Here is a 24307-nt window from a genome sequence, read left to right as displayed (position 1 = left end):
GGTCTCTTCCTGGCTGGTAGATGGCCATCGTCTCTCAATGTCCTCACATGGCCTTACTTCTGTGCATGCACATGGTGCACCGGGGTGGGAGGGGAGGGGAAAGAGAGCTCTCTGGTGTCTCTTTTTATGAAGACACTCATTCTATCGGATTAGGGCCCCACCCTTATGACCTCATTTATCCTTAAACACTTCCTGAGAGGCCTCATCTCCAAAAACAGCCACACTGGAAGATGGGGCTTTAGCATAGGATTTTGGGAGGACACAAACATTCAGTTCATAACAGTTCTGAAGACAACTGTCTGGCTTTCATTCCCTACTCTGTTGCAAACTAGTTGTGTGACTTTGAGGAACTTCTCTAGCTTTTGAAAATAAGGATTCTGGGGACCCAGCCCTGGACCAAATAAATCTGAATTTTTGGGGGTGCTCCTCAAATGGGCTTATTAATGTGCAGCCAGCTGAGGTAGTGGACTTTTTGAGGCAAATCTAGGAGGGTGAACTGAAGCAAAATCTGTCTAAAGAATGGCATGAGTTAAACAGCTGTGAGACTTGGAGAATTTGGCTCACAGAGACACGCCCAGGAGCCTCTGAGATCTTCAGGACCATGTGGTATACTGGGGACATTGGTCCTATATGACATCTGGGTTTGACTCGGCTACTTAAGTAGCCATAAATTCCTCAGCAGTTTCAGCCTTCTCACCCGTAAAATGCCAGTCCTCAGGTTGTTTCTGGAATAAAATGAAACAGTAGATATAAAAAGGCTTTAGAACCCACACAGCATTTCAGGAAGATAAATATTGATGTTTCTTTGGGGCCCAGCTTCACCCTGAATGCCACTGTGCCACGATTCCTAATAAGTCCTGCTGCGAGGTCAGTGGACCCTGCTGGCTATAGGACCAATGTCCTCAGGCTGTGAAGAAATGTCTTCATCCCTGCTCACTTAACTCTGCCCACAGAGTTCAGGCTCGGTGACCGTGAAAAGCGACTTTGACCTTGACCCATGCCCCCCTCTCACCTTCCCTAGGAACATGCTTGCCAACTCAGCCAGCGTGCGGATTCTCATCAAGGGAGGCAAGGTGGTGAATGATGACTGCACCCACGAGGCAGACGTCTACATTGAGAACGGCGTCATCCAGCAGGTGGGCCGTGAGCTCATGATCCCCGGAGGGGCCAAGGTGATCGACGCCACTGGCAAGCTGGTGATCCCTGGCGGCATCGACACCAGCACCCACTTCCACCAGACCTTCATGAACGCCACGTGTGTGGACGACTTCTATCACGGAACCAAGGTAATGCCCACGGTGCCTTCCGCTTGGGCTTCTTCTGTTTCTGGACTGCTCCAGACCAGACCCACGTGAACAGGGGGCTTCCACTGTACTGCTAGAAAGAAGGGTACTCTCCAGAGGGGCTAGTGTGGCAACTAAAATTGGAAATTCCAGGCTGGATATCACAGATTTCCATTATACAAAAGGATGTATTTAGGCCTATTTTGCTGGTCACATCCCTTATCTAGGTACCCAGGCTGGGAACTGACTTTATTTTTATATCACATAATACGGACCGAGAGGAAGAAGAGAATGATCTGGTGTTTGTTATTGTGCTTGTATGTAGTGGGGGCAGGGGCTTCTTCTGATGGACTCCTTTATGAAAGGCTAAGTTAATTCCCCTAAAGATTGTGAAAAATAGGTATGCTTCTTCTAGATGATTTTAATGGCAGACATTATGAAAAAGACATAGTTAGCTATTGTCTGTTATCTCTCCTAGCTTGTTCATTATTTTTAAAAGAACAGCTTGACAACTACTGAGAGTGAGCCCTCTTTCAGAGGGAGTGATCATGGGCAATATTTAACCGTTATTGAGCTAAGCCTCAGCTACTGTGCTCGTATGTTCCTGAATGCAAAATACAAACATTCAAACCTGTGAAACAAATGAATTAGGAGGAAATTACATTTTGCAAAAGGAGCCACAAGTGGGTTCTTTTACCCTTCCAGAACCTCTGTCATGGCTGTCACCTTTCTGCATCGTAATCATCTGTCATATGCTGGCCTGTCCCTGGACACCAGCCTGTGAGTAAATGAGGCTTACCCACCTGAGTCCCTACACCCAGCTATCCATCGGAGTCATCTATGAAGATCTTTTTAAATGCAGAATTCAATCAGAATCTCAAGGGCCACAAGCCCCTGACCCTGGCAGCAGCCTCGTAGCCTATCTGATTTACGAAGGACTTGGCCTTTCACGCTTCCTGGGTGAAAAGGATCCCCCAACTCCTGGTCCCATGGCTGCAGTCCTCTGTCCTTTTTTGGCTCCTAGCCTCAAATCCCCAACGACCCCACCCCCTAAAATCCCACCTCTGTTCTGCCTGTGATTCTCAGGGAGTCCCTCGCCCATGCTCAGAGCTCTGCCATTGGAATCCATCTTCCTGGGGGCTCAAGTGCTCCTGCTGCTTGGCAGACACTGTCAAGGCTCCCCAAACCCTCCCCTAAAGAGCCTGGCCGGGGCTGCCGGGAGAGGCAGGGGCTGGTCTTGGGGTCAGCTCTGTGGGATGGCAGATGGCCTCACCCACCTCAGGCAGATGGCCCCGTGAGGCGTCTATGAGGATACGCCCCCTCCCCAATCCAGGAGCAGCAGACCAGGCCCCTGGAAGCCTATGCTGAGGCAAGGATGCTCGCAGGCCTACTTCCTGGCATCTGGTGCCACACCTGCACACTCCAGCCATGCCTGGGGAGGAGAGGAGGTAGGCAGACCCTCCCTACTTTCTCCTCTGAGAGTTTTCCTGGGCCCTGCAGGGGATGCTTTACGGATGAAATGGGGTGGCCCCATCCTCATGAATTTGCAGGATCCTCTTGCAGGTACCCCTAGTGGCAGTCAGGACCTTTCTGAAGGGAGTTAGTGTATCCAGTTCACCATCCCCATGCATTGGAGCCAGGCCAGGCCAGGCCTGTGTTGTTTGTGGTTGTGGTTGTTATTTTTATTGAAGTACATAGCATACATACTGAAAAGTGCACGAATTATAAGTATACAGAATTGTCACATCTGAGCACACTCTTGTGACCAGCACCCAAGTCAAGAAACCAAACATTGCCAGGACCAGAAGCCCTTGCTTGGGCCCCCTCCCGGTCACTACTCCTCACCAAGGATAACCACTATCCTGACTTCTAAGGCCATAGTCTTTAAAAAAGAACAGCTTACTTGAGATATACTTCACACACCATACAATTCCCCTTTTGGAAGTGTAGCAGTCAATGGTTTTTAATATATTCACCATCGATTGGTTTTGACTATTTATGTACATGACATCAGGCAGTATGTACCCTTGTGTTGGCTTCCTTTGCTCAACATTATTTTTCATCCAGTGAAATTCATCCATGTTGTTGCATGTCATTCACTTTTATTGCTCTGTAGTAGTCCACTGTATGACACACCACATAGTACTTAGCCCATTCTGCTACCAATGGGCGTTTGGATGGCTGCTAGTTTGGAGCTATTACAAACACTGTTGCTATGAACATTCTGGTACGTGTCTTTTGGCAAACATACATGCACACATTTCTGTTGGGCATATCCCTAGGAGTGGAATTGCTGGGTCATAGGGTAACGTATGCTCAGCTTTAGGAGATTCCGCCAAATCGTTTTCCAAACTGGTTGTAACAACGTATAGTCCCAGCAGTCGTGTAAGAGACGCCACAGTAAATACTATCAGCATAACGCTGATAACCACACCGGTCCATGCTGGGGTCCATTCTGTAGTATACTCAGGCCTTGCACTAAAAAATTGTAACTTACTGGTTACAGTCCCCACTTGGGAGACCTTTAGTCCATGGCCGGGTGCCACTCTGTCACTACTCTGTCTATGAGCCTCTTGGAGGGCAGACTGGCCTTCTTTGTCATATTTGCCCCACTGTCATCTGTCGGGGCCTCATTAGCCAGCAGTGACAGCTTTTCCCCTGAGAGCCCTTAGCTCTTTATGGCCAGTGTAGACCTCTGCGCATGTATCTCTGTGCAAGGTGGAGGGTAACTCTTGATCTTTTCCAGGCTTCTAATCCAAGGGAACAGCTGCCTCTGGAAAACACATAAAGCCCTTGTGTGATTACAGGCCCCAGCTCTCCCAGTTCCTGCTGGTTTAGGCTACCTCAGGCACCCCCATCTAAGTCAGGCCCTAGTTGTGGGGAATTTAAGGGCCCATAGACCCCAAGCCACCCTGGCTGCTGGTGTCACCTAAACAGACCCTTTGGTTATATCCATCCCCTCAGCAAGATCGCACTTTGTCCTCGTGCCCCAGCTCATACTGAGCTCTGTTTCATAACACAGCCATGACCCAGTTCTCCCTGGACCCCTTTAGCAGACCCTTCCCAGAGCCTGCCTCAGGCATCCCAGCCTCCCAAGAGCGGGCTTCCTGCCCCAGTATCCCCTCCCTGCCACTCCTGGATTTCCCCTCCTCATTGGTGCTTCTACCACTGGCTATTTTGGCTTTCTCGTTCCTCCAGTTCCTGACAATCTCCTGGGGAGAGAAAATGCTCTCCTTTTGCAATGCTGATCCCAGGGACTTGTGGATTTAATTATTCACATGGCCTGTGGCTCTCGCCCTCACGCAGAGGCTGAGCACCCGGATAGATCGCCGCTGACCTACTTTGTACCTTCTAAGAAAGGTAGCAGTTGCTGCACTTGAAGCATCTGGGTTTATAATGGAATAATAATCCCAAGGAAAAGCTCACCGCAGTGATTAGCCTAGAGAGAAAGAGAGATCAGGTTGCATCTTTTTGTTCTTGCTGGACAGAGGACAGATCCGCATGGCCTTGAACTCTGTACCCCCTACGCTATTGCGAGCTTGTCAATTTGTCAACAGCAGCCGGGGCTGGGAAAACAAAACCGTTGAAGACCTGGCTTTTTCCGCGAGCATCTGGGTCTCCATTGTACTGGGTCTAAAGGGATTTCTCTAGTGCCTCTTTAACAAACGCCTCGCCTGCCTTTGCTCCGTCAGAGGCTGTGGTCGGCTCTGCCTGGCTCCCCTGGCTCTGCGTCTCACCCTCACAGCTGTCACTTGATCCTCCTCCCCGCACCCCACAGCCTCCCAACCCTCACACCCCGCCCTCCCAGACGCCCCAAACCTGGGTTTCCCGGAGGTGCGAGGACCACCTGTTTGTTAATAATGCAGACTCCACTGAAGAAAGAGGTTATCTCCTATGGGGAGGCAGGGGGACGAGGGGAGAAAGGAGAACCAGTAACACCAACTGGGTTAATAAAGGTCTAGGATTTCACTTGGGTCATGGGGTCTTTCATTATTATTCTGCTTAACTTCTGTTATATTGATTCTTTTGTGTATATCTAATATTACATAATAGAGAATGTGAACGCAGGCTCTTGAGCTCCACCCCACCCGTGGTACTGCATGGCCAGGTGGGGATATCAGAATCAGGCTCTTTAAATCACAGGCACGGCCCTTTCACTAAGATGGTGATAGAGGGAACAGACATGGACAATGGGAAAAAGCTCCCTAAATGCCTTTTCTGCTTTCTGCTCCTCCAAACATATATTCATAACCACTGTGTAGGCCAGTGGTTTTCAACCCTTGGCAGCAAATTACATTAGAACTATTTTGGGCTTTTTAACTTAACAGATACCAATATGCAGGCCCCACCCGACCAATGAAACCAAGGTCTGTAGGTCTGCCTCTTCCCCGTCAGTACTTACTAAAGCCTCCCTGATGATTCTGTCACTCACAGGTGCATGTTTAAGGGACTTTCTCAGTTATTTTGAATGGCACTTTTTCTTGTCATCCCTCTGACCCTCACCTTATGTGCCAGGACTGACATCTGAATCCCTGTTGAAAGCATGGGCTTGCCTTGCCCTTGCCAGTCTTTTTTATTTGCTCCTCTTATGTGCATTCCAGGGTCCCATCATTGGAAACCCAAACCCCACCCCGTACTTGCTAAATTTCCCTGGCCCTGTGTTCTGCCTGCCTGTCTATGCCCCATGGAAACCATCAGTGAGAGAGAAGTTGGCCATGGTAGAGGTGTCATCAAATAGAAGTCCGGCTGGGTCTGTCCCTCTTCCTCGAGGGCCCAGGACCTGTGCCAGGACCATCTGGGCACAGAGACAGCCTTCCATTAACTTGAAACCAGCACCAGCAGGGCATCTATTCTTGCTTGTAATCAACCTACAAGGGAAGCCAAACGCCAGCCAGAGGAGTACTTGACCAGCCTGGGAACGGCCCAGGGAATGTTCAGTGGCATTGCTAGCATGGCCTGCCGCTGCCACATCCCGCCACCCGTGGAGAGTCCTGACCCTACCTCCCCCACCCCACCCCCCCTGCAGAGGACTGGACCCTGGACCCGCTCTGGCAGAGTCCTGACATGTGACAGTCTAGGACATAATTGAATTCCCTTTGGTTCCCCGCCTGCCAACATCCATTTCCAAGGCTCCCATTTATCCACTGGGCAGACTCTATGTGCTATTTGCCTTTGAAATTTGCTCTCTTGGAATTAAACCTTTCAATGCTGCTCACTTCCTTTCTTCTTTTACCTTGACCCCAGTATTCTGTCTGTTTTTATTTTATTCTGGTCAAAATGTCTTTTTAGTCTTTTAGCTCTGCAACAACACTTCCTGCTTATCAGGAACTAGACTCATACGATCTTGCTTATTAGTTGGTGTCCCCAAGTTCGCTTATATCTTCATTCCTGTAAAAAGCTGGAAGGGATCTTAGAAATGTAATCCCTCCCTCCCATTGATTGGAGGGTGAATGAATTGCCCCAAGTCCCTGAGATAATTAGACCAAAATACAAGTTTCTCAGTCTCAGGCCCTTTTGACCACACTACTCAGGGGCTCTTGGAAGCCCAGAGCTGGACAGTCACCCCGTTCAGACAGCCTCTCGGTGGGCTGCACACCAATAGTTCCCTTGACACTATGGCTTCGAACTTGCCTGCACCAGAGGAAGGCATCCCAGAACGGATATGCATCAGGCAGACACTGGAGAGTGCTCTCTGCCTCCCGGAGACAGCACTTTATAAAACAACACTTATCCTTGGAGGAGTAACACTGATGTCAGTGCTTAGAGCGGGACGGCTTTTACCATTTACCAGGGGTGATTGTGAGGAGTAATAAGGTGCCGCATGAAACACACGTCACACAGTGCCTGGCACAGTGTGTGCCTGTGATAGATGTTGGTCCCCGGGCTGTGGCTACCTGGGTCCACCCCAGGCCTGGCTTTGGTTTGTCTTCCACGTTCTTAGGTTACTTGATCCACCCACTTTGGGTTTACGGTGAAATTGGCCTACCTGTTTTCCTGGTCTGGCTGCTGCCATACCGTGCCCCTTCTTCCCAGTGACCTGCCACCTTCTGGCCTGGATCGGCATAGCTGGGCTCCTCTCTCTACTGTCTTCTCTGAGTCACGCACAGTCACACTAATTAGGGAACTCCATGAGTGCTTTGTAAGGTGACATTCCTCCCCAGCCACATGGAAGGCATCCCTTCTCCTACCTCTCCCAGTGGGTCCGAGTACCCACGCAGGGGATGTACTCGTTTTCTACTATTTTGTAACAAATTACCACAAATGTAGCAATTTAACACCCTTTTATGAGCTCACAGTTCTGTAGGTCTGAAGTCTGGGCACAGTGTAACCGAGTTCTCTGTTCAGGGGACTCCCATTCTCAACTGGAGGTCAGAATCCTCTGCCAAGTTCACCTGGTTGTGGCAGAATCCCTCTCACACTTCAAATCTCTCTGACTTAGAATCTTTTTCACCAGGAAGAACCCGTCCCTTTAAGAGCTCACCTGATTGGCTCAGGCCCACTGAGACAATCTCCCCTTCTGAAAGTCAACTGTGCCATATAACATAACCTAATCGTGGGTGTGGTATCCCATCTATTCACAGGGTCCCGCCCACTCTCCGCAGGAGGGGCTTATACAGGGTGGGTCACAGAGAGTCGTCCGTCTTCCATTGGGGCTCACATGCAAAGACATGGCCATCCTCTAGACGCTTTGCCCTGGTACATCTCTATTCCACCAATTTTGCTTAAACTACTTAAACCTTTTGAAGACTCCTCATTTATATTTTTTTCATCACAAGTCACCTGGGCCACCCTTTACTTCACAGCTTTCGGTGCCTCATGTTTTCTCCCTGCTTGAGAACCTACACTGGCTCCCTTGGTGACTGAGACATCAAGTTTGGATCTGAATCTTCACCCTGGGCAACTCCCCATTTGACCGTGTGCTCCCATCTAATCCTCGTTCCCCCCCCGCGCCCCAGCATGCTCTGATTCACCAGAAAGATGGTTTTCTCAGCCCCCTCCCCTGTGAACTTCCATGCTGCCTCCTGCCATCTCTCCCACCCGTCCATAGACCCATGCCTTCGTGGCCTACCTCATTCATCTCACATTCTCCCTCCAGCCACTTCAGCTCCAGGACCCCCTTTTCTTCTCACCAACTGCAATAATGTGTCATCCTGGGGCTTTCAAATGGTTTCCTGTGAAGTTGATCTCTCAGCTAGATTGAAGACTCTTAGGGCAGAGATCACGATTCATATTTAAGTGACGACTCCCCACAGAATTCACATAGCTTTCCACATATAGTAGACGGTCAAGAAATAGATGGGTGTGAGCACAGCATGGCGGTTGTGAACACGGAGTCAAGTGGACAGCCAGAGTTTGAATTCCAGCTCCACATTTGCTAGCTGTGCGATTTGGACAAGTTCATCTCTGTTCCCTCAGTTACCTTCTCTGGAAAAATGGAGATTATAATACTATTTTATATGTGTTCATTGAGTTACTGTTTGTAAAGAACTTAAAATAGTCTTGGGTGCTTACTAAGCACCATAGGAATGTTTGTTAAAAAAATAAATATATCGTGCTGATCAAGGACTGACCCCTGGAGAATCCATTTGTACAGTTTCCTCATGAGTACGTATATGTATTACACTACTAAGCATCAAACAGGAACTAAAAAAACTGCATTCCATTTCAATTCTTAGAGTTGACTGTGGTTTTAGATTTCAAATGGAATCCGATGTAATGGTGATGAATTCTCGTTAATTTTCTCTCTTTCTTAAAAGCAGAAGAAGCCAGTCATAAACTCTGCAGGCATCAGGAGCTATTTAAAGATGTCCTGCTTCAAATCAGTTATCTTGCTTAACAAGACCTCGCTGACAACTTTCATTCTATTCCACATCTACATTAATTGGCAGGCCAAAATGTAGGCCAGCTGACCCTTCTTAGAACAAATGGAAGAGAGGAGATCTATCGTTTTCTTACAAATTTTCACATCTAGTATTGGAAAAAAATCTCCTATGGTGACCAAGCAGCTTCTCAATTCCTACAATAAAGAGTATCTGCAAAGAATTTATCTACAGAAAGATTATTGCATTGTGATACCTTTGGTTCAAGAATAGAAAGAAACGCACCCTCTGCTTTTGAGCCCAACTGTCTTGGAAACCTTTCATACTTGTCCGAGAAGTTCTGCTTTTATACTCTCATCCTCTGGGGTTAAAAAAAAAGAAAAACACATCATGTACTGTATGTATACTTCAGTGATGCTTATAGCACATGAATGATATAGTTTTCTTCCTTTTTTTTCTTAAAGCGTGCCTTTTTTTACATATTTTAAGAAATATTTGAATATGGCCTTATGGAAGGCTTCAAAAGTCTCAACTGGAAATATCTCTTCTCCCAAACCTTGTAGAGGTCGCCTCTGATCTGAAGTTGCCATATTCCTATGTTGAATGTAAGGGTCTTAGAATGGTTCATTAACAGGCAGCGATGTGTGTAGACGCCGTATCTTTTCCTCTTGGTTTTTCCTGCCCCATTGGTCCCTCAAGTATCACTGCAGCCAGCCATGTTTTCCTCTCCTCTGATCCTTTCTTACTTCTTGTTAATTAAAAATTAGGAGCTATAAGGATTCTTAATTAATGACTGTGAAGATAAAACCATAGCCAACTATTCTGAGAACTTTCTTACTAACCAATGTTTATCTCATACTACACACCCACATTCCCACTTAAACACTTTCACATACTCATACTCACATTCGCACACTTGCACTCACTATAATACACATAATTTTCTGGGTGAAAGTACCATTAGAGATGAATGAATCCAACCCCTGATCCATAAATAACCCTCCTTTTTAGATTTAATCTCGCCACAATATTCTCAATTAATACTTAGAATTTGTGCTCGCTTCGGCAGCACATATACTAAAATATTTAGAATTAAAATTAAACGTGATGTAAGTTGGTAGACTCTATTCTTTCTTTTAATATTATTTTTATTCAAGTTTATTGGGGTGACAGTTATTAGCAAAGTTACATAGATTTCAGGTGTACAATTCTGTATTACATCATCTACATATCACATTGTGTGTTCACCACCCAGAGTCAGATCTCCTTCCATCACCATATATTTGATCCCCCTTACCCTCATCTCCCACCCCCCACCCCCCTTACCCTCTGGTAACCGCTAAACAATTGTCTGTGTCTATGAGTTTTTGTTTCTTCATTTGTTTGTCTTGTTCTTTTGTTGTTTTCAGCTTTATATACCACATATCAGTGAAATCATAGGGTTCTCGACTTTTTCTGTCTGACTTATTTCACTTAGCAGGTGGACTCTATTCTTGGGAAGAGTATTACAGAATGAAGAGGTCATGATTAGGTAACCATGATAAGGAAGCCATCTTTTTAAAAAAAAAACTTAGGTGTTCCCTTTTTTCCAACAACTTGATTAAGGTATAAGTGACATACAATAAGCTGCTCATTTTGAAAGTGTATAGTTTGACATCTTTTGATATATGTATACACTGAGAAGCCATCATCATTAATATAATAAACATATTAATTACCCTCAAAAGTTTCTTTGTGTCCTTCCCCCACCCCACAAAACCACTGATCTGTTTTCTGCCACTATAGGTTTCATTTTCTCACATTTTTATATAAATTAAATAATATAGTATGCATCCTTTTTTGGTCTGATCGCTTTCACTCAGCATTACTAAGTGTGGGGATAGTATAGATGAATCTGCTACGAACATTTGCGTACATGTGTTTGTGTGTACCTATGCACATGTCCCTTGCCTAATTACCAAGACGTGGAATGCCTACGGTATATGGTAGGTGTATGTTTAGCTTTTTAAGAAATGGCCAAACTGGTTTCCAAAGTGGGTGTGACATTTTGTATTCTTTCCAGGCTCCACGTCTTTGCCACCATTTGTTATGGTCAGTCCTTTTAATTGTATCCGGGCTAACAGAGGTGTGTGGTGCTATCTCACTGTGGTTTTAATTTGCATTTCCCTAATGGCTAATGCTGAATGTCTTTACATGTGCCTTCCATATATCTGTGGTGAAGTCTTCACATCTTTTGTCCACATTTTAATTGAGTTACTACTCTTCTTTTTATTGGGTTGTCGGAGTTGTTTGTCTGTTGTAATTGCAAGTCATTTGTTGGGTGTATGTTTATGAAAATATTTTCTCCCAGTCTGTGATTTGCCTCTTTATTTTCTTAACAGTTTCTTTTTAAGAACTGAAGTTTTTAATTTTGAAATCCAATTTATTGATTTTTTTTTTCTTTTACAGTTCGTTTTTTTGTGCTGTAATTAAATTTTTGTGAAATCCAAGATCACTAAGATTCTCTCCTATATTTTCTTTTGGAAGTTTTATAATCTTAGCTCTTACATTTAGTTCTATGATTCACTTTAAGTTTTTATATATGGTAGGTGATAAGGGTTGAGGTTCAGTTTTTATTTGCATGTGTCTATCCAATTATTCCAGTACAATTTATTGAAAAGATTCCAAAAATCAGTTCACCTTGTGCATGTGGGTCTATTTCTAGACTCTCTTTTCTGTTCTTTTGATCTGTTTTTCTATCTTTACACCAATACCACTCTGTCTTGATGGTCATAGCTTTACAATAAGACTTGAAAGCAGGTAGTGTAAGTCTTCCAACTTTGTTTTTCTTCTTTAAAATTGTTTTTGGCTATTCTTTGTCCTTAGAAACAACCTTGTTACGTACAGTCTGTAAACCAAAAACTAAAGAGAACTATAAGCTGAGTGCATTAACCAAGCACTTGACAAACATTGTCAGTCCTTTGCATGGTCCCTTTCTGTTAGCTAGAAGTTAAGAATTTTCTTTAAAAGTTTCTCAAGTTATTTGAAGGGCAAAGTGTGTGTGTGTGTGTGTCTGTGTGTCTGTGTGTGTGTGTGTGTTGTGTTAAAAGGAACTTTGTTGGGGGTTCAGATGGCGGCTATGAGGATATCGTCCTCCATGACAGGGGGCTCATGTTGATGTGGATATGTTGTCTTCACGTGATCCATACCAATGTACAGTAAATTGTGATGACATCATGGGGAAGAGTTCGTTCTTCTCCCTCTTTGCCTCGTATTTAGAGTCAGTGGAGAATAGAGGTAGACTGGGGAGTTCTGAGCGGACTAGATTAGGATAAAACTTCCGTGGACCAAACCTCTAACCACTTAGCCATCGCCACCCTCTCCCCTTCCCTCTGTCAGGTTTCCATTCTTGGTATCCTTTGTTACCACCAGGCCCCCTGGGCTGTAGCTTCTCTCTTTTGGTTCGGTGCCTTGACTCACGTTGCCAGGCTATGACACTCTAGGACTTATGTTTGGGAGAGCTCTCTGGCTCCAAAGCTCTAAGTCCTAGACTCAGTGGCCCAGCAAAGAGTATATTTTTTCCTGCTGGGTGGAGAATAGTGTTCTCCAGCGCAGCCATAATGGAGCACATTGAGCCCCTGAGGGGCTCCTGGATCCCAGACCCCCAAGTAGTAAGCACCTGGCTGCACATGGCTCTCCACAGGACCTGCCCTTGAGCTGCCCAGCCTGGACCTCAGGTCAGAGCACTTGTCAGAGCACTTCTTTATTCATAGTACATGTATTTTGATCTTTAAAGACCCCTCAGGCAGCTCCCCTTCCTTTCCAGGGGGGAAACTGAGTCTCAGGGAGATAAAATAACGTGCCGAGCTGATAAGTGCAGGCACAGGTCTGCCTGCCGCGCAGCCTTGACCCCAGCCCCCATTCCTTGGGGCCAGAATCCACAGAGGCCTTTGGATAGCTGCCCTCCGCAGTTTGATGGTACTTGTGTCACTTAGCTTTGGGACCAAAATGAGTACTTGCCAACATTGGAATAGACGAGGGAAGAAAAGCAAGTGCAATTCCAAGGGGTCTATTTCTAGATTGTTGATGAATCCCTCCCCTCTGACATCTGTGGGCTGCCTGGACTTTTAAAAACGATGGTTGTGGCCTGCTTGCCTGTAAACTTTCCCACTTTGAGATTAGAAGGGGCTTTGCTAAGGAGGGTGACAAAGGGCCCCTCTGTGCAGCTCTGTTTTTTAGAATGGTTCCCCCAGACCCCTGAGCTTCTCAGAAGCTGGCAGCCACATTCTCTCTGCCACATAACTCCCTTTGAGGATCATCTCCAGTCTCCATGGTAACTGCATGTTGGGAGGCAGCAGGCGCTGTACTGTGGCTTTGTATTAAACACAATGAATTTAAATTGGGTGCTTGACAGTGAAGATAATCATTCTGGATTAGAGAGAAGCCTGGAGCTCCTCATTTCATAATTTTTGATGTTGGCACAATTCTCAGTTTTAGCCCTGTAATTCAAACCCAAGCCACACCTACCCCTGTTTATAAACTGCGAGAGGTCCGGTTTCACTTGGGCTTTTCCCCACCCTTTGACAGAGGAAGCTTGGAGTCAGGGAGCCCCTCAGTCAGGCCAGGGCTATCCTGAGCTCTAGAAGGGGCGGCATAACACAAAGGACAACTGGGGGCTCTAGAGTCGGAGGGACCCTCATTCAGCCTGGCTGCGTGATTTCCTCTGAGCCTCCGGTTTCTCACCTGTAAAATGAGAAGAGTAACCTGCACCCTACAGAACCATATTTCTAAAATTTTTTTATTGTAATAAAATATATAATTTAGCATTTTAACTATCTTTAATTGTACAGCTCGGTGATAGTAAGTGCGTTCACAGTATTGTCACCACAATAATCCATCTCTAGAACTTTTTCATCTTCCCCAACTGAAACTCCATACCTGTTAAACACAAACTTCCCATTTCTCTCTCCCCCCAACCCCTGACAACTATCATTCCACTTTCTGCCTCTATGAGTTTGACTACTCTAGTTCCTTATATAAGTGAAATCATACAGTATTTGTCCATTTGTGACTGGCTTATTTCAATTAGCATAATGTCTTCAAAGTTCATCCATGTTGTAGCATGTGTCAGGATTTCCCTCCTTTTTAAGGCTGGATACCATTCCATTGTCTGTTTCTAGCACATTTTGTTTATCCATTCATCTGTCGATGGATTCTTGGGTTGCTTCCACCTTTTGACTAGCATGAATAATGCTGCTATGAACATGGTTATGCAAATATCTGAGTCCTTGCTTTCCATTACAGAATCATTTTGGGGATCAAATAAGATAATAAATGTTAAGAACATTGCACATAGTAGGCTGTCAGTGAAGGTGAATTTCTCTTCTAAAAGTAAGTTCAGCCCAGGAGCTAACTGCCACCGCGGTCCGATGGCTTTATGAGAGTGGTGTCACTTTTTGCTAGCAGGCTGCTTCTGTATCCCTGGGACATACTAGTCTGCCTTGTCTGGGAATTAACACAGTACATTCCAGGGTTTAAAGGAAATGTCTTAAGCATGGAAGTAAATGTGCATCAAGTCTCACAATAAAAACCACGCGTGCTTTTACATTTCTCCTACCGTTTGGGATTCACGTATTCCTAGTTACAAAATGAAAAAAATGTTAGGGCTGATGTATACACTTCCTTATCAGTTGTCTATTTTAAGTACACCCTCTGGGAGACCCAAAGCTGGGGTGGGATTGCCCCAGGCTGTGAGGTTCTGTGCTTAGTTACTATTTCAACGGCATCAGATCTGTTCTCAGTATTACAGGCGAGTGTGGGATTTGGAATAAAAATACCTAGATCTCAGTCTTGGCTCATGTCTAAAAAAATGAGATGATGAAACGTGTGCTGCACGTGGTGCCTGTGAAGACTGGATGAGGGAAGGACTTTCTGTGCAGATGACCCACTCCTACAGCGCTGGGTGCCTGGAGGGAGGAAGGTCCTTGGGCTGCTTTGCAGCTCTTCAGGAGATTTTCTCTGGGTCTAGTTTCATCCAAAAGTTTCTATAGTGGGGGTAACTCCCCCGCTGCCTTGGGCCCCTCCCCTGTGAGCATCCTGGAGCCCAGAAACTATCTTTCTCTGGTGCTCTGAAATTAGCCGTTCCAGGCTTGGCTGCGGGTTCTGCTGCCAGCATCACTGAAGCTGGAGAGAGCCAGCTCCCTTTGTATTTAGCAATTTGTGACAGAAGAGCAGGGGGCCAGGAGCTCTTGCTCAGCCTCCCTGTGACTTGTGCATGACCCAGCTGCTCCCTGCAGCCTGGCCGTCAGGCCTGTTTATTAATGAGGCTGCAGGGAGGAAGGGAGATGGGGATTTCACATGGAATCTCAGGCCTTTCTCTCACTTGTCAGTGGAGCTGCTACTTGGTAATGTGGTGTGCACCCAAGGTCTACTGTAGTCGCACAACAGCCTAACCAACTGTCCCCCCGTGTCTTTCCTTAAGGAAAGAAGAGTCTGTGAGATTGTGCCTTTCTGGGACTCTGTTCCATCCTTGTGTTTACACCTTATGTCTCTCTGTTTGGTCCCCAAAAGATGGTTTGCAGCCAAAGACGGGTAAGATATCTCCCGGGAGATACAACCTAAGCCAGGCAGAACCGAATGGGGACCCCCAATGAGCTGCCTTAGAAAAATATGGGAAGGGGCTGTTCCTCCCCTTCCTCCTGCCTGGGAAAGTCTGTTGCCGGCTCTGGCTTTTCCCTTGCACCTGTTTGTTAGAGAAGTCATGAGAACAACAAAGATCAGTTCTCTCCATTTATCTCAACGGAGCTGTTACAATATGAGAGACTTGACCCTGAGAGGGTACATACCTTAGGTAAGACATCATGGGACCTTGTGCTTCGGCTGTTTGAAGATCAACATAAATGGTTTGGGATGTTTCTATAACGTGATAAGTGAGTCTCACAGACCGTGCCAAAAACACTGCTACTCCCTTGTATACTTATCAGTAAAAGCCTTCAGTTGGCTTTATTCTGGGCTCCAGTCCTCTGAGACTGAGAGACCCCTGGCCTTCTGAGAAATTTAACTGCATTAAGTCTCTGTTTGTTTCTTTCTTAAAAACTGAACCCAAACCGCCCCTTCTCGCACCCGCACTGCCCTTGTTGCGCGGGACGCGACAGTCTACCTGTTGGGCAGGAGCCAGGCAGCCTTCAGTCAGGGCTTCGTGAGCAGATGTACTCACTGTCCTTGAGACTTGAAAGCTGCCCTGGATCACTCACCTCTAGGGAGGGGGAGCTTGGGTCTCCCAGGCGGACCTGCACCTCAACCCCTAGGGCAGCTCACCTCTTCTGGGAGCCAGTGAGCCAGGGAGATATTTGCATTGGTAGGAGGGCTTGCTTGGTTTCCATAACCCCATGGCAGCCTGGTGTCCTCCTGCCTCTTGGCTGTTCCTTCCTGCTCTCCTTCCTGGTTGTTTTCGTCTTAATCCTCCTTATATGGCTGCTTCTCCGTGTCCTACCGAACACTGTCTTCTCCTCTTACTTACGCTCTCTACTCAATCCGTCACGTTTATAACTACAGCCTAGACACCTCTGTGTACCTCCCGCAAAGTCAACACATCCATCAGAGCCCCACTCCGCTCCATGGGATCCCTCCTTCTGGGAATGGCACCCCCATCGCCCCAAGCCAGCGCTCACTTGCCTAAGACCACAGAACTTCTCAGCAATATATCCAAAACTGGGATCCAGGTCTGCCAGGTTCAGACATCTCTCACCAGAGAATCCTGTCTTCACACGCCGTCAGAGTACTGAACTTCGTTTCCAATAAACTGAAAATGCAAATGTCACTCTTAAGTCCCAGCCAAACCCTGGGCCTCCCCTGGGACCACTCCCCATTTTGGGGGCTGTGCTGGACGTCTGCCTGGACCCCTTTGTCAGCCATCCCTGATCCTGTGGTTCCCACTCCTCCAGCTCTCCCAGCCTGCTTTCTCTGTCCCTGCTCCTGGGCTCACAGAACTGGCCCATGACAAGGGCACATTCTTGTTGATTCGTCAATGCATCTCCCATACGGCTTTCGCAGGCCTCATCTTGGCTCAGATCAACACTCCTGACTTCCCCAAAACCTTTCTTCCGGATGTTAGCATCATTTCCTGTTTAGCTAAGAAGCCTGGGACCAAGGGCCGATGCACCCTTGGTTCTCTGTCACCTCTGATCGTCACCTCCTTTATCCACCCCCTTCCTGAATGGATGGGAAGAGGTGTCCCTCCCAGTCTAATGGGTATGAGTATCAACCCTCAGATTCCTCATCTGAATAATGGAGGTAATAAAGCACCCATTTCACCAGGCTGTTGTGAAAATTAAACAGGTGCAGAGTAAGTGCTCAGTGGATATTTGTTATAATTAGAGACTTTCATCCATTTGAATGTCCCTCAATCAACTCTACCTTAAGATGTCTAAAAATTCCCTTCCCTCCTTAATTTGATTGTTCCTTTTCTTTCTTTTTTTTCTTAAGATTTTATTGGGGAAGGGGAACAGGACTTTATTGGGGAACAGTGTGTTCTTCCAGGACTTTTTTCCAAGTCAAGTAGTCCTTTCAGTCTTAGTTGTGGAGGGCACAGCTCAGCTCCAGGTCCAGTTGCCATTGCTAGTTGCAGGGGGCGCAGCCCACCATCCCCTGCAGGAGTCGAACCGGCAACCTTGTGGTGGAGAGCCCACTGGCCCACGTGGGAATCGACCCGGCAGCCTTCGGAGTTAGGCGCACGGAGCTCCAACCGCCTGAGCCCCCGGGCCGGCCGGATTGTTCCTTTTCTAATGCTGTTTTTTCAGCCACATAAGCGTAAAACTTCCCCCATTGTCTACAGCTCTATTCTTCTGTCCTCAGACCTTGCATCTTCCAAGAAACAGCTTCACACATGTCCTTCCAGCCCAGTCCCCAGCTTCAGCTCCATCATCTCAGCACTGCAGTGGATCATGCCTTCCACAGCCAGTGATGTTTTGTCGTCTGATTTTCACGTTCTTCCTCTGCCCAGAAGTCTGCTGTGACCACAGACATGTCCAGGGATGGAGGTGTGGCCAGAGTCCTCTCTGTAAATGTGCTACTAAACTCCACGCTCCCTGAGCTCCCCCAACACAAACACAAGTTGCTCCACTTTGCCAACAGGATCGAATGCAGGTTCATCCAAGTCCACCGTTCGGTCCTCATCAGACCTGCCTTGACCCAAACCAAACAGGTCTGTTCTCAGTCCTCCGGCTGTGCCCCCCTCCACCCCTGACTTTCCCTACCATTTCCTACCCCGGCGTGTCACATCATGCCCACTGTCCAGCTCTCAGCCTGCCCATCCTAAGGTGTCCTTTCCTTCCTCTGCTCTTCTTTTGAACTTGCTGCTGCCATCGCCATTGAGGAATATTCTCTTGTGATGCCTTATGCTCTCATGCTATTTTGAAGTCGTTTCTATTAAAAAGGAACTTTTTTCTCGTCCTGTTTGATAACTGGACTCTTAAGCGCCCTCAAGGTGCTTACATTTCTGACTATTTCTGGAGCATCTGATACACGGAACAGAGAGCACATATTGTGTGCGTAAATACTATCTACAAATTATGCTTATTGTGTATTAACTATAACAGTTACCGCTGTACTATAGGTAGACTTATAATAGTATCATAAATCACTGCTATTTATTGGGTTCCTACTGCGAGCAGGCACCGTGCTAGGTGCTTTATGCGCATTATCTGCTTTACTTCTCACACTAACCCCATGAGGGATGTGTCATTATCCCATTTTACAAATGAGGAAATGGAGCTCAAGGAGATTAAATACTTGCCCAAGGTCTTACAACTAATAAGTGACAGAGCTTGGATTTAAACCTAGATCTGCCTGCCTTAAAGTCTGATTCTTGTCACTATACTATTTTGCCTCTAAATATATAATGTGCCTTTAAATGGCAGGGAAATTGAGTGTGGGAAAATGTCCCTTTCCCAGAGTGTACTGTGGATTGAATGTTGCCTGTAGAAAAAGTTCAACGAATGAAGTGTAAGTTTTAGAAATGGTAACGCCTAGAGTGACAGCCTTCCTTGCGAGGTCATGACTTCCCTAGGTGATATAGTTGAGGCTGCAGACCCAGAAGGTAGGAGTGGAAAGTAAAAGGAGTTTAGGAGTTCAGTGAATTACAAATGTACAATTTGGAGAAAACCAGTCAGCTGCAGGATACGCTCAACAGGCTGCAAATTATGGGTCAAGAAAAGGCGTGAGAGCTTCCTACAGCCAGCAAGACGGACAGGGTGGCCCCAGGGAACTGATCACACATCACTTGCACGCCCTGGAGAAAAGATAAGCTGGGGTGTTTTCTGTGTGTTGTTTTGTTTGTTTGTCTGTTTTTCAGAGAAAAGGTATTTGATAGAGGGCATTGGGGAGACTCCAAAAGAGGATGAGGCAGGCAGTCAGTGGTCAGCATTCAAGCAGCCTGGAAAGGAACTATCAGAGAAAGGGTCAGTGTCCTGAGCCTCCGGGGTGAGCTGGCTCAGTTGACAGAGAAGCTCAGTGTAAGCCTGTTAAGAGCCTGATCTCCCTAGATCAGGCCAGCGTAGCTGATAAAAATGTGGATTCCTTGTTTAAAAATGATTAAGAATTTCAAGACAGAGACAGCAGATCATTAAACTAAGCCCTTCTAAATGCAGGCCTTCTAAATGCAGGGCACCAAGGGACTGCACAGACCACATGCCCACGCAGCTGGCCCTTGCTGGTGGGCTTGTTTCACGATGGGAAAGGTTTTTACTGAGTGCCAGGTGTAGCAACGGACAGATCCCTGAAGGTGAAGGACGTTACTCAGAGCGGGAGAGAAACCACTGAGCTGGTTATTTCTTTTATTTTTTTTCTCTTGTACTTTGGGAGATTGTGAGTAAAAGATGGAAGATAATTTTAATGTGAAAAGAAAAGGAGGTGGTTCAGCAATTCCAAAGGAAGCAGATCCATCTGCTTGGTTTTCCCAACTGCATTCAAAAATGCAGAAATGTTTGCATTGCACTTAGTTTGCAGAGTACATCCATGCACTTGTTAGCTGATTCTCAGTGCACTAGTGTTCCCCTGAAAGACTGAGTTGCCCTTAATCTATACCTCCAGATGGTAACAGATCCTGCTTTTCTGATTCCAATCACCTTTTCCAAAACACACCCCTCTTCTGTGCTCCAGGAAATGCCTACCCCATCCCCAATGAAAAACCCCTGGGATTAGCTCTGGCTCAAGTGCCTTCTCACCAGCAGAGCACAAAGTCTGTGCCTTGACCTAGTGGTTCTTGGCCTTGGAGCAAGAGAACCAAATCTTTTTCTTTGGGGAGGATGGGGTGCAGTGGGAGAAGAGAAAACCATTTCTGTTGGGAACTCAGCAAACCACGATGAGATCTGCAGCAATGTAGCCAATGGTAAGAGAGTGACTCTTCAAAGATTTGTCCTGACGAAGCCAGGAAGGGTGAATACATTGTTCTCTCCCACACCATGATGTCAGCAAATATGTTGTATTTGAAATTTCTTTCCAACTTGCTGAGCAAGTCTCTGGTTAATAATGGAGAACCCCAGGTATCCCACAGTGGTCTGATAACTTCTGAGGCATAAAGACGACATTTATAACAGGTTTAGTTTGCATTCGGTACAAGTTCTTTCCAAGTATGTGCCTGGAAACTGTCCCAAAATTTATTTACCATTAAGTATATTAGATTTTCTTCAGGAGCAAATGGACGTGACATGACTGGGCGTCAAATAAATCCAGTTTTACCCAGCAATACATCATAAATGTCAAAAACAAAATCATGGAACCCCTTTGAAATAGTAAAATTATGTTTCCTCTCCTGCCAAATGTGTAAATGGGGCTGCGTCTGTTGGTTAAACAAATAGTCCTAATGTCCAGATTAACTTAATAGTGAGAGCTGTGAAGTCCCACATTCACAAGGAAACCAAATGCCACAGACACAACGGGGAATGCTTGGTTGGAGGGCAGTTGACATAAAAAAACAATAAGGACGTGGGTTGATAGATGGGCAGTTCTGGTTAGCCACCAAGCTCTAGGAGGCCCTCGTGAGTTAGCTTTCCCATGGTCACATCCGGTATAATTGGAGATACACATGTGTCATGAAGCTGCAATTCCACTTTCTGGCAACGTAGACCCTAAATTCGGGGCCCACTCACCCTGTGTGGCCATAAATGTCACAAAGTCAGGAAATGAATACATACCCGGAGGAGTGTTCATACAATGAATTAAAATGAAGGAAATAAATCTACATAAATAAATTTACTTAATGATGAGTTAAAAAAAAGCAAGTTGCAAAAGGATATGGACAGTACTGTACCATTTCTATACATCTTTTAAAATCATAAAACAAATATAGTGAAAGCATAAAAACATGGATGGGAGGAATTTTTATCAACCTCAGGGGAGAGGGCTTCCATTGTATTGGAAATATTTTATTTCATTTTTTTATTAAAAAAACATGAACCGTCGATCCAGCAAAAATGTTAACCTCTGTTATATGGGACTAGTGCTTTCACGGGTACATGTTGTTGAGTTTTCCAAATTTTTTCTGTGTGGTTGAGACATTTCATAAGTTGAAAAGGAAAGTATTTTAAACACATAAACATGATTAACTAAATTTTGAATTGTTCTAGCTTCCTCCAAATTCATTTTTAAATGTATAGTGTAAAAGTAATATATTCTATTAAATCAATTCAGAAAATTAGAAAAAATCAATTACTGAGCATGTCATCACCCAAAAGCATGTTTTTGTGTATTTCCTCCTGTGTGTGCATGTGAGCGTGTGTCTGTGTTTAAACCTAATTCTAAACATCTTGGATACACATTGAATTCTGCCTTTTTCACTTGTTGTACCCTCACCCTCTTTCTATGTTATGACTTAGCCTCCAGAACATCCTTTCTATTGATTTCCATTAAAGATGTTCCACAGCTTGCTAACCTCACACCAGATTTTGCATAAAAACAGTTGTGAACATTCAGCAGTCACATAGTTGTCAACATAATCCCTTTGAAAGCCTGAGGAACAGAACTGGGTCATGCAAGACTGTTGATTTCTACAGGGCTGTCTTGTGGGGGACGACACTGAAAAAGTCTGTCACATCTGTGATGTCGCAGTCCCATAAAGACTGAGCTAGTCGGCATTCATCCCGTGGGTAGGAACTGTACATATTTTAAAAGCCAGCTCTGTGTGTCTCTTGCCTGAGAGGAAGCAAGTGCTCGAACCTGCAGCTGGGGGGTGTTTGGTGATCCCGTTAAACTCTTGTTTTGAGGCCTGGGGTAACAGCAGAAATAATTATTCCAGATATTTTTGTGCCTCTTCCCAGCTTTAGATGCTCTCGTATCCACTGCCATCTGCCCCTCTCTGGGCCCCTGAGAGGTGAGGTGCAGAGCAGGCACACAGCTGCCCCTGGATTACAACAGTAAGTAGGAAAGTCAGGGCCATCATCCGATGCTCCTGCCTCCTTCCAGAACCCTTTCCGTGACCATCCTGAGACCCAGGCAAGAGGGACAGTGTCTGCCCAGAGCCCAATACTCCCACTCCTAGTCCGCGCTCTGGGTCCCAGGAATTCTCTGACAAATGGCCTGAGTACTTCCAGGGTGTGCACAAGCCTGCATCTGTCCTCCTGGGGGCCAGACCACCAATGTGTGCACGCCGAGACCCAAGGGCAGCATTTTGTAGGGGGTGAGCAGAGCTTAGACCTGCAGGATGTAGTATCCAGGATCAGGAGGTGTGGGCTGGAGTCAGGTGCAGAGACTGAAGACCAATGTCCCCTGCAATGTAGTTCAGAACGGCAAAGACTCCAAGAATTCTAAATTCAAGCCTGGCTTTCTTGGTCATTATGAAGATAGTATTTGTCAGAGTAGGAGGACTGACTATATTCTGTGTAACAGTTTGTAGCTTGATCTGGAACTTTTAACTATATAGAGATTCAGCACGAGGACGTCCTTTTCTACTCCTGTTCTAGGACCCACAAATATTAAGAACAGTCTCGGCTCTCTTTTCACATTGCTGTTTCCAGGTTCCCTTTTTTCTATTCAAGGCTACAGTCATATTGAGGGTGGGAATGTGCAAAGGAAAACAATCTAGAACCACAGAAAAATAGAACAATTTAGTGTGTAAAATCCTAATATATCAGACACCCCCATGTCCTCGTGTAAAAGCCAGAAATGCATCTCGGGACAAAATATGTAGAGTACAACCAGCTGCTATGAAGATGAATTGGCCTGGCACGATCCAGCCAAAATCAGAAATAGAAGCCAGCTAGTAAAGCAACAATCTGCTGTGCTTCCCCCTTTCTCCATTTCTCCACCTCCCCCATTACGGTTTCTCCTTGTGTACTGCAGAACTGCTACCCTCTGTTGGTTGCTTTAAGCTATGCAAGAAATCAGACCCCAGGGTTTCCCGTGACAACATGGGGAGTAGTCTCAGTGACCCAGCCAACGTCAGCATGGAAAACCAAAGTTGCCAGAATTTTCATTTTTATAGTTGCTTGGCCACTGAACTAATTGTTTTGGGGTTTTTTTAGTTCTTATTCCCCAGCAACATTTCTGATTTGTGATCAAGGATTTAACTGAATGGAGAAGCAAGAAATCATTAAGACGATTTCGTTGTGCTGTTTTTCTCCCCTCTAGAAAACAGACAATACAGCTAAGTTCTGAATAATTAAACACACACGTTAGGACAAGACTTTCCGAAGTCCGTTCTATTCTATAAGTGATATTTCACTTGACTTTTGCAACTAACCAGCAAAGGAAGGTATTTTCATTGTGTAGGTGAAGAATCTGCATCTCACAGAGGTTAAGTAACCTGGCTAAGGTTATCCAGCTGGGAGGTGGCATAGTGGGGACTGGAATTTGGGGCTGATTCCAAATCATTATGAGGACCCAAGTAGAACCACAGGTTTTTGTCCAAACTTTTACTCACTAGAAAAAGAGAATCACCTTATATCAGAGCCCTCACAAAGTCTTTCATATTACGGGATCCTGTCTCAATTAGTTTCATTTTAATCCAGCTCATTAGCCTGGAACGTTCTTTGGTCAATGCTTGTTTTGGAAGCTTGTGGAGGTCACAAGCTTTTTTAAAACCAATTTTAAAATTGGTTTTAAAAAAGTTTGTATTGGGGGGAAGAGAGGGTCTCTTATACAGATTTGGTCATTGTTTCCGGATGTATGCTTTGTGATCGATCACAAGTGAGTCTTTTTGAAGATTTCTTTTTAAGTGATATCTTGTGGAGA

At 45.7% G+C, this 24307-nt stretch overlaps 1 protein-coding gene across 2 annotated transcripts in view; it reads left to right on the top strand.

Annotated features, from left to right (window-relative positions):
* DPYSL5 (dihydropyrimidinase like 5) overlaps positions 1-24307 on the top strand; it is a 77352-nt gene that overhangs the window by 29350 nt on the left and 23695 nt on the right. For both annotated transcript variants that reach the window (XM_081068253.1, XM_081068254.1), the window contains exon 2: positions 1022-1286. In XM_081068253.1, coding sequence (XP_080924379.1) covers positions 1026-1286 — 261 coding nt within the window. In that variant the 5' untranslated portion in view covers positions 1022-1025. The remainder of the gene's footprint in view (positions 1-1021; positions 1287-24307) is intronic.

This window comes from Rhinolophus hipposideros (assembly GCF_964194185.1).
Source record: "Rhinolophus hipposideros genome assembly, chromosome: 12".
In the NCBI taxonomy this organism is placed as follows: domain Eukaryota; kingdom Metazoa; phylum Chordata; class Mammalia; order Chiroptera; family Rhinolophidae; genus Rhinolophus; species Rhinolophus hipposideros.
Note: the sequence above shows the minus strand (reverse complement) of the source record. Positions and strands in the feature narration are given on the sequence as shown.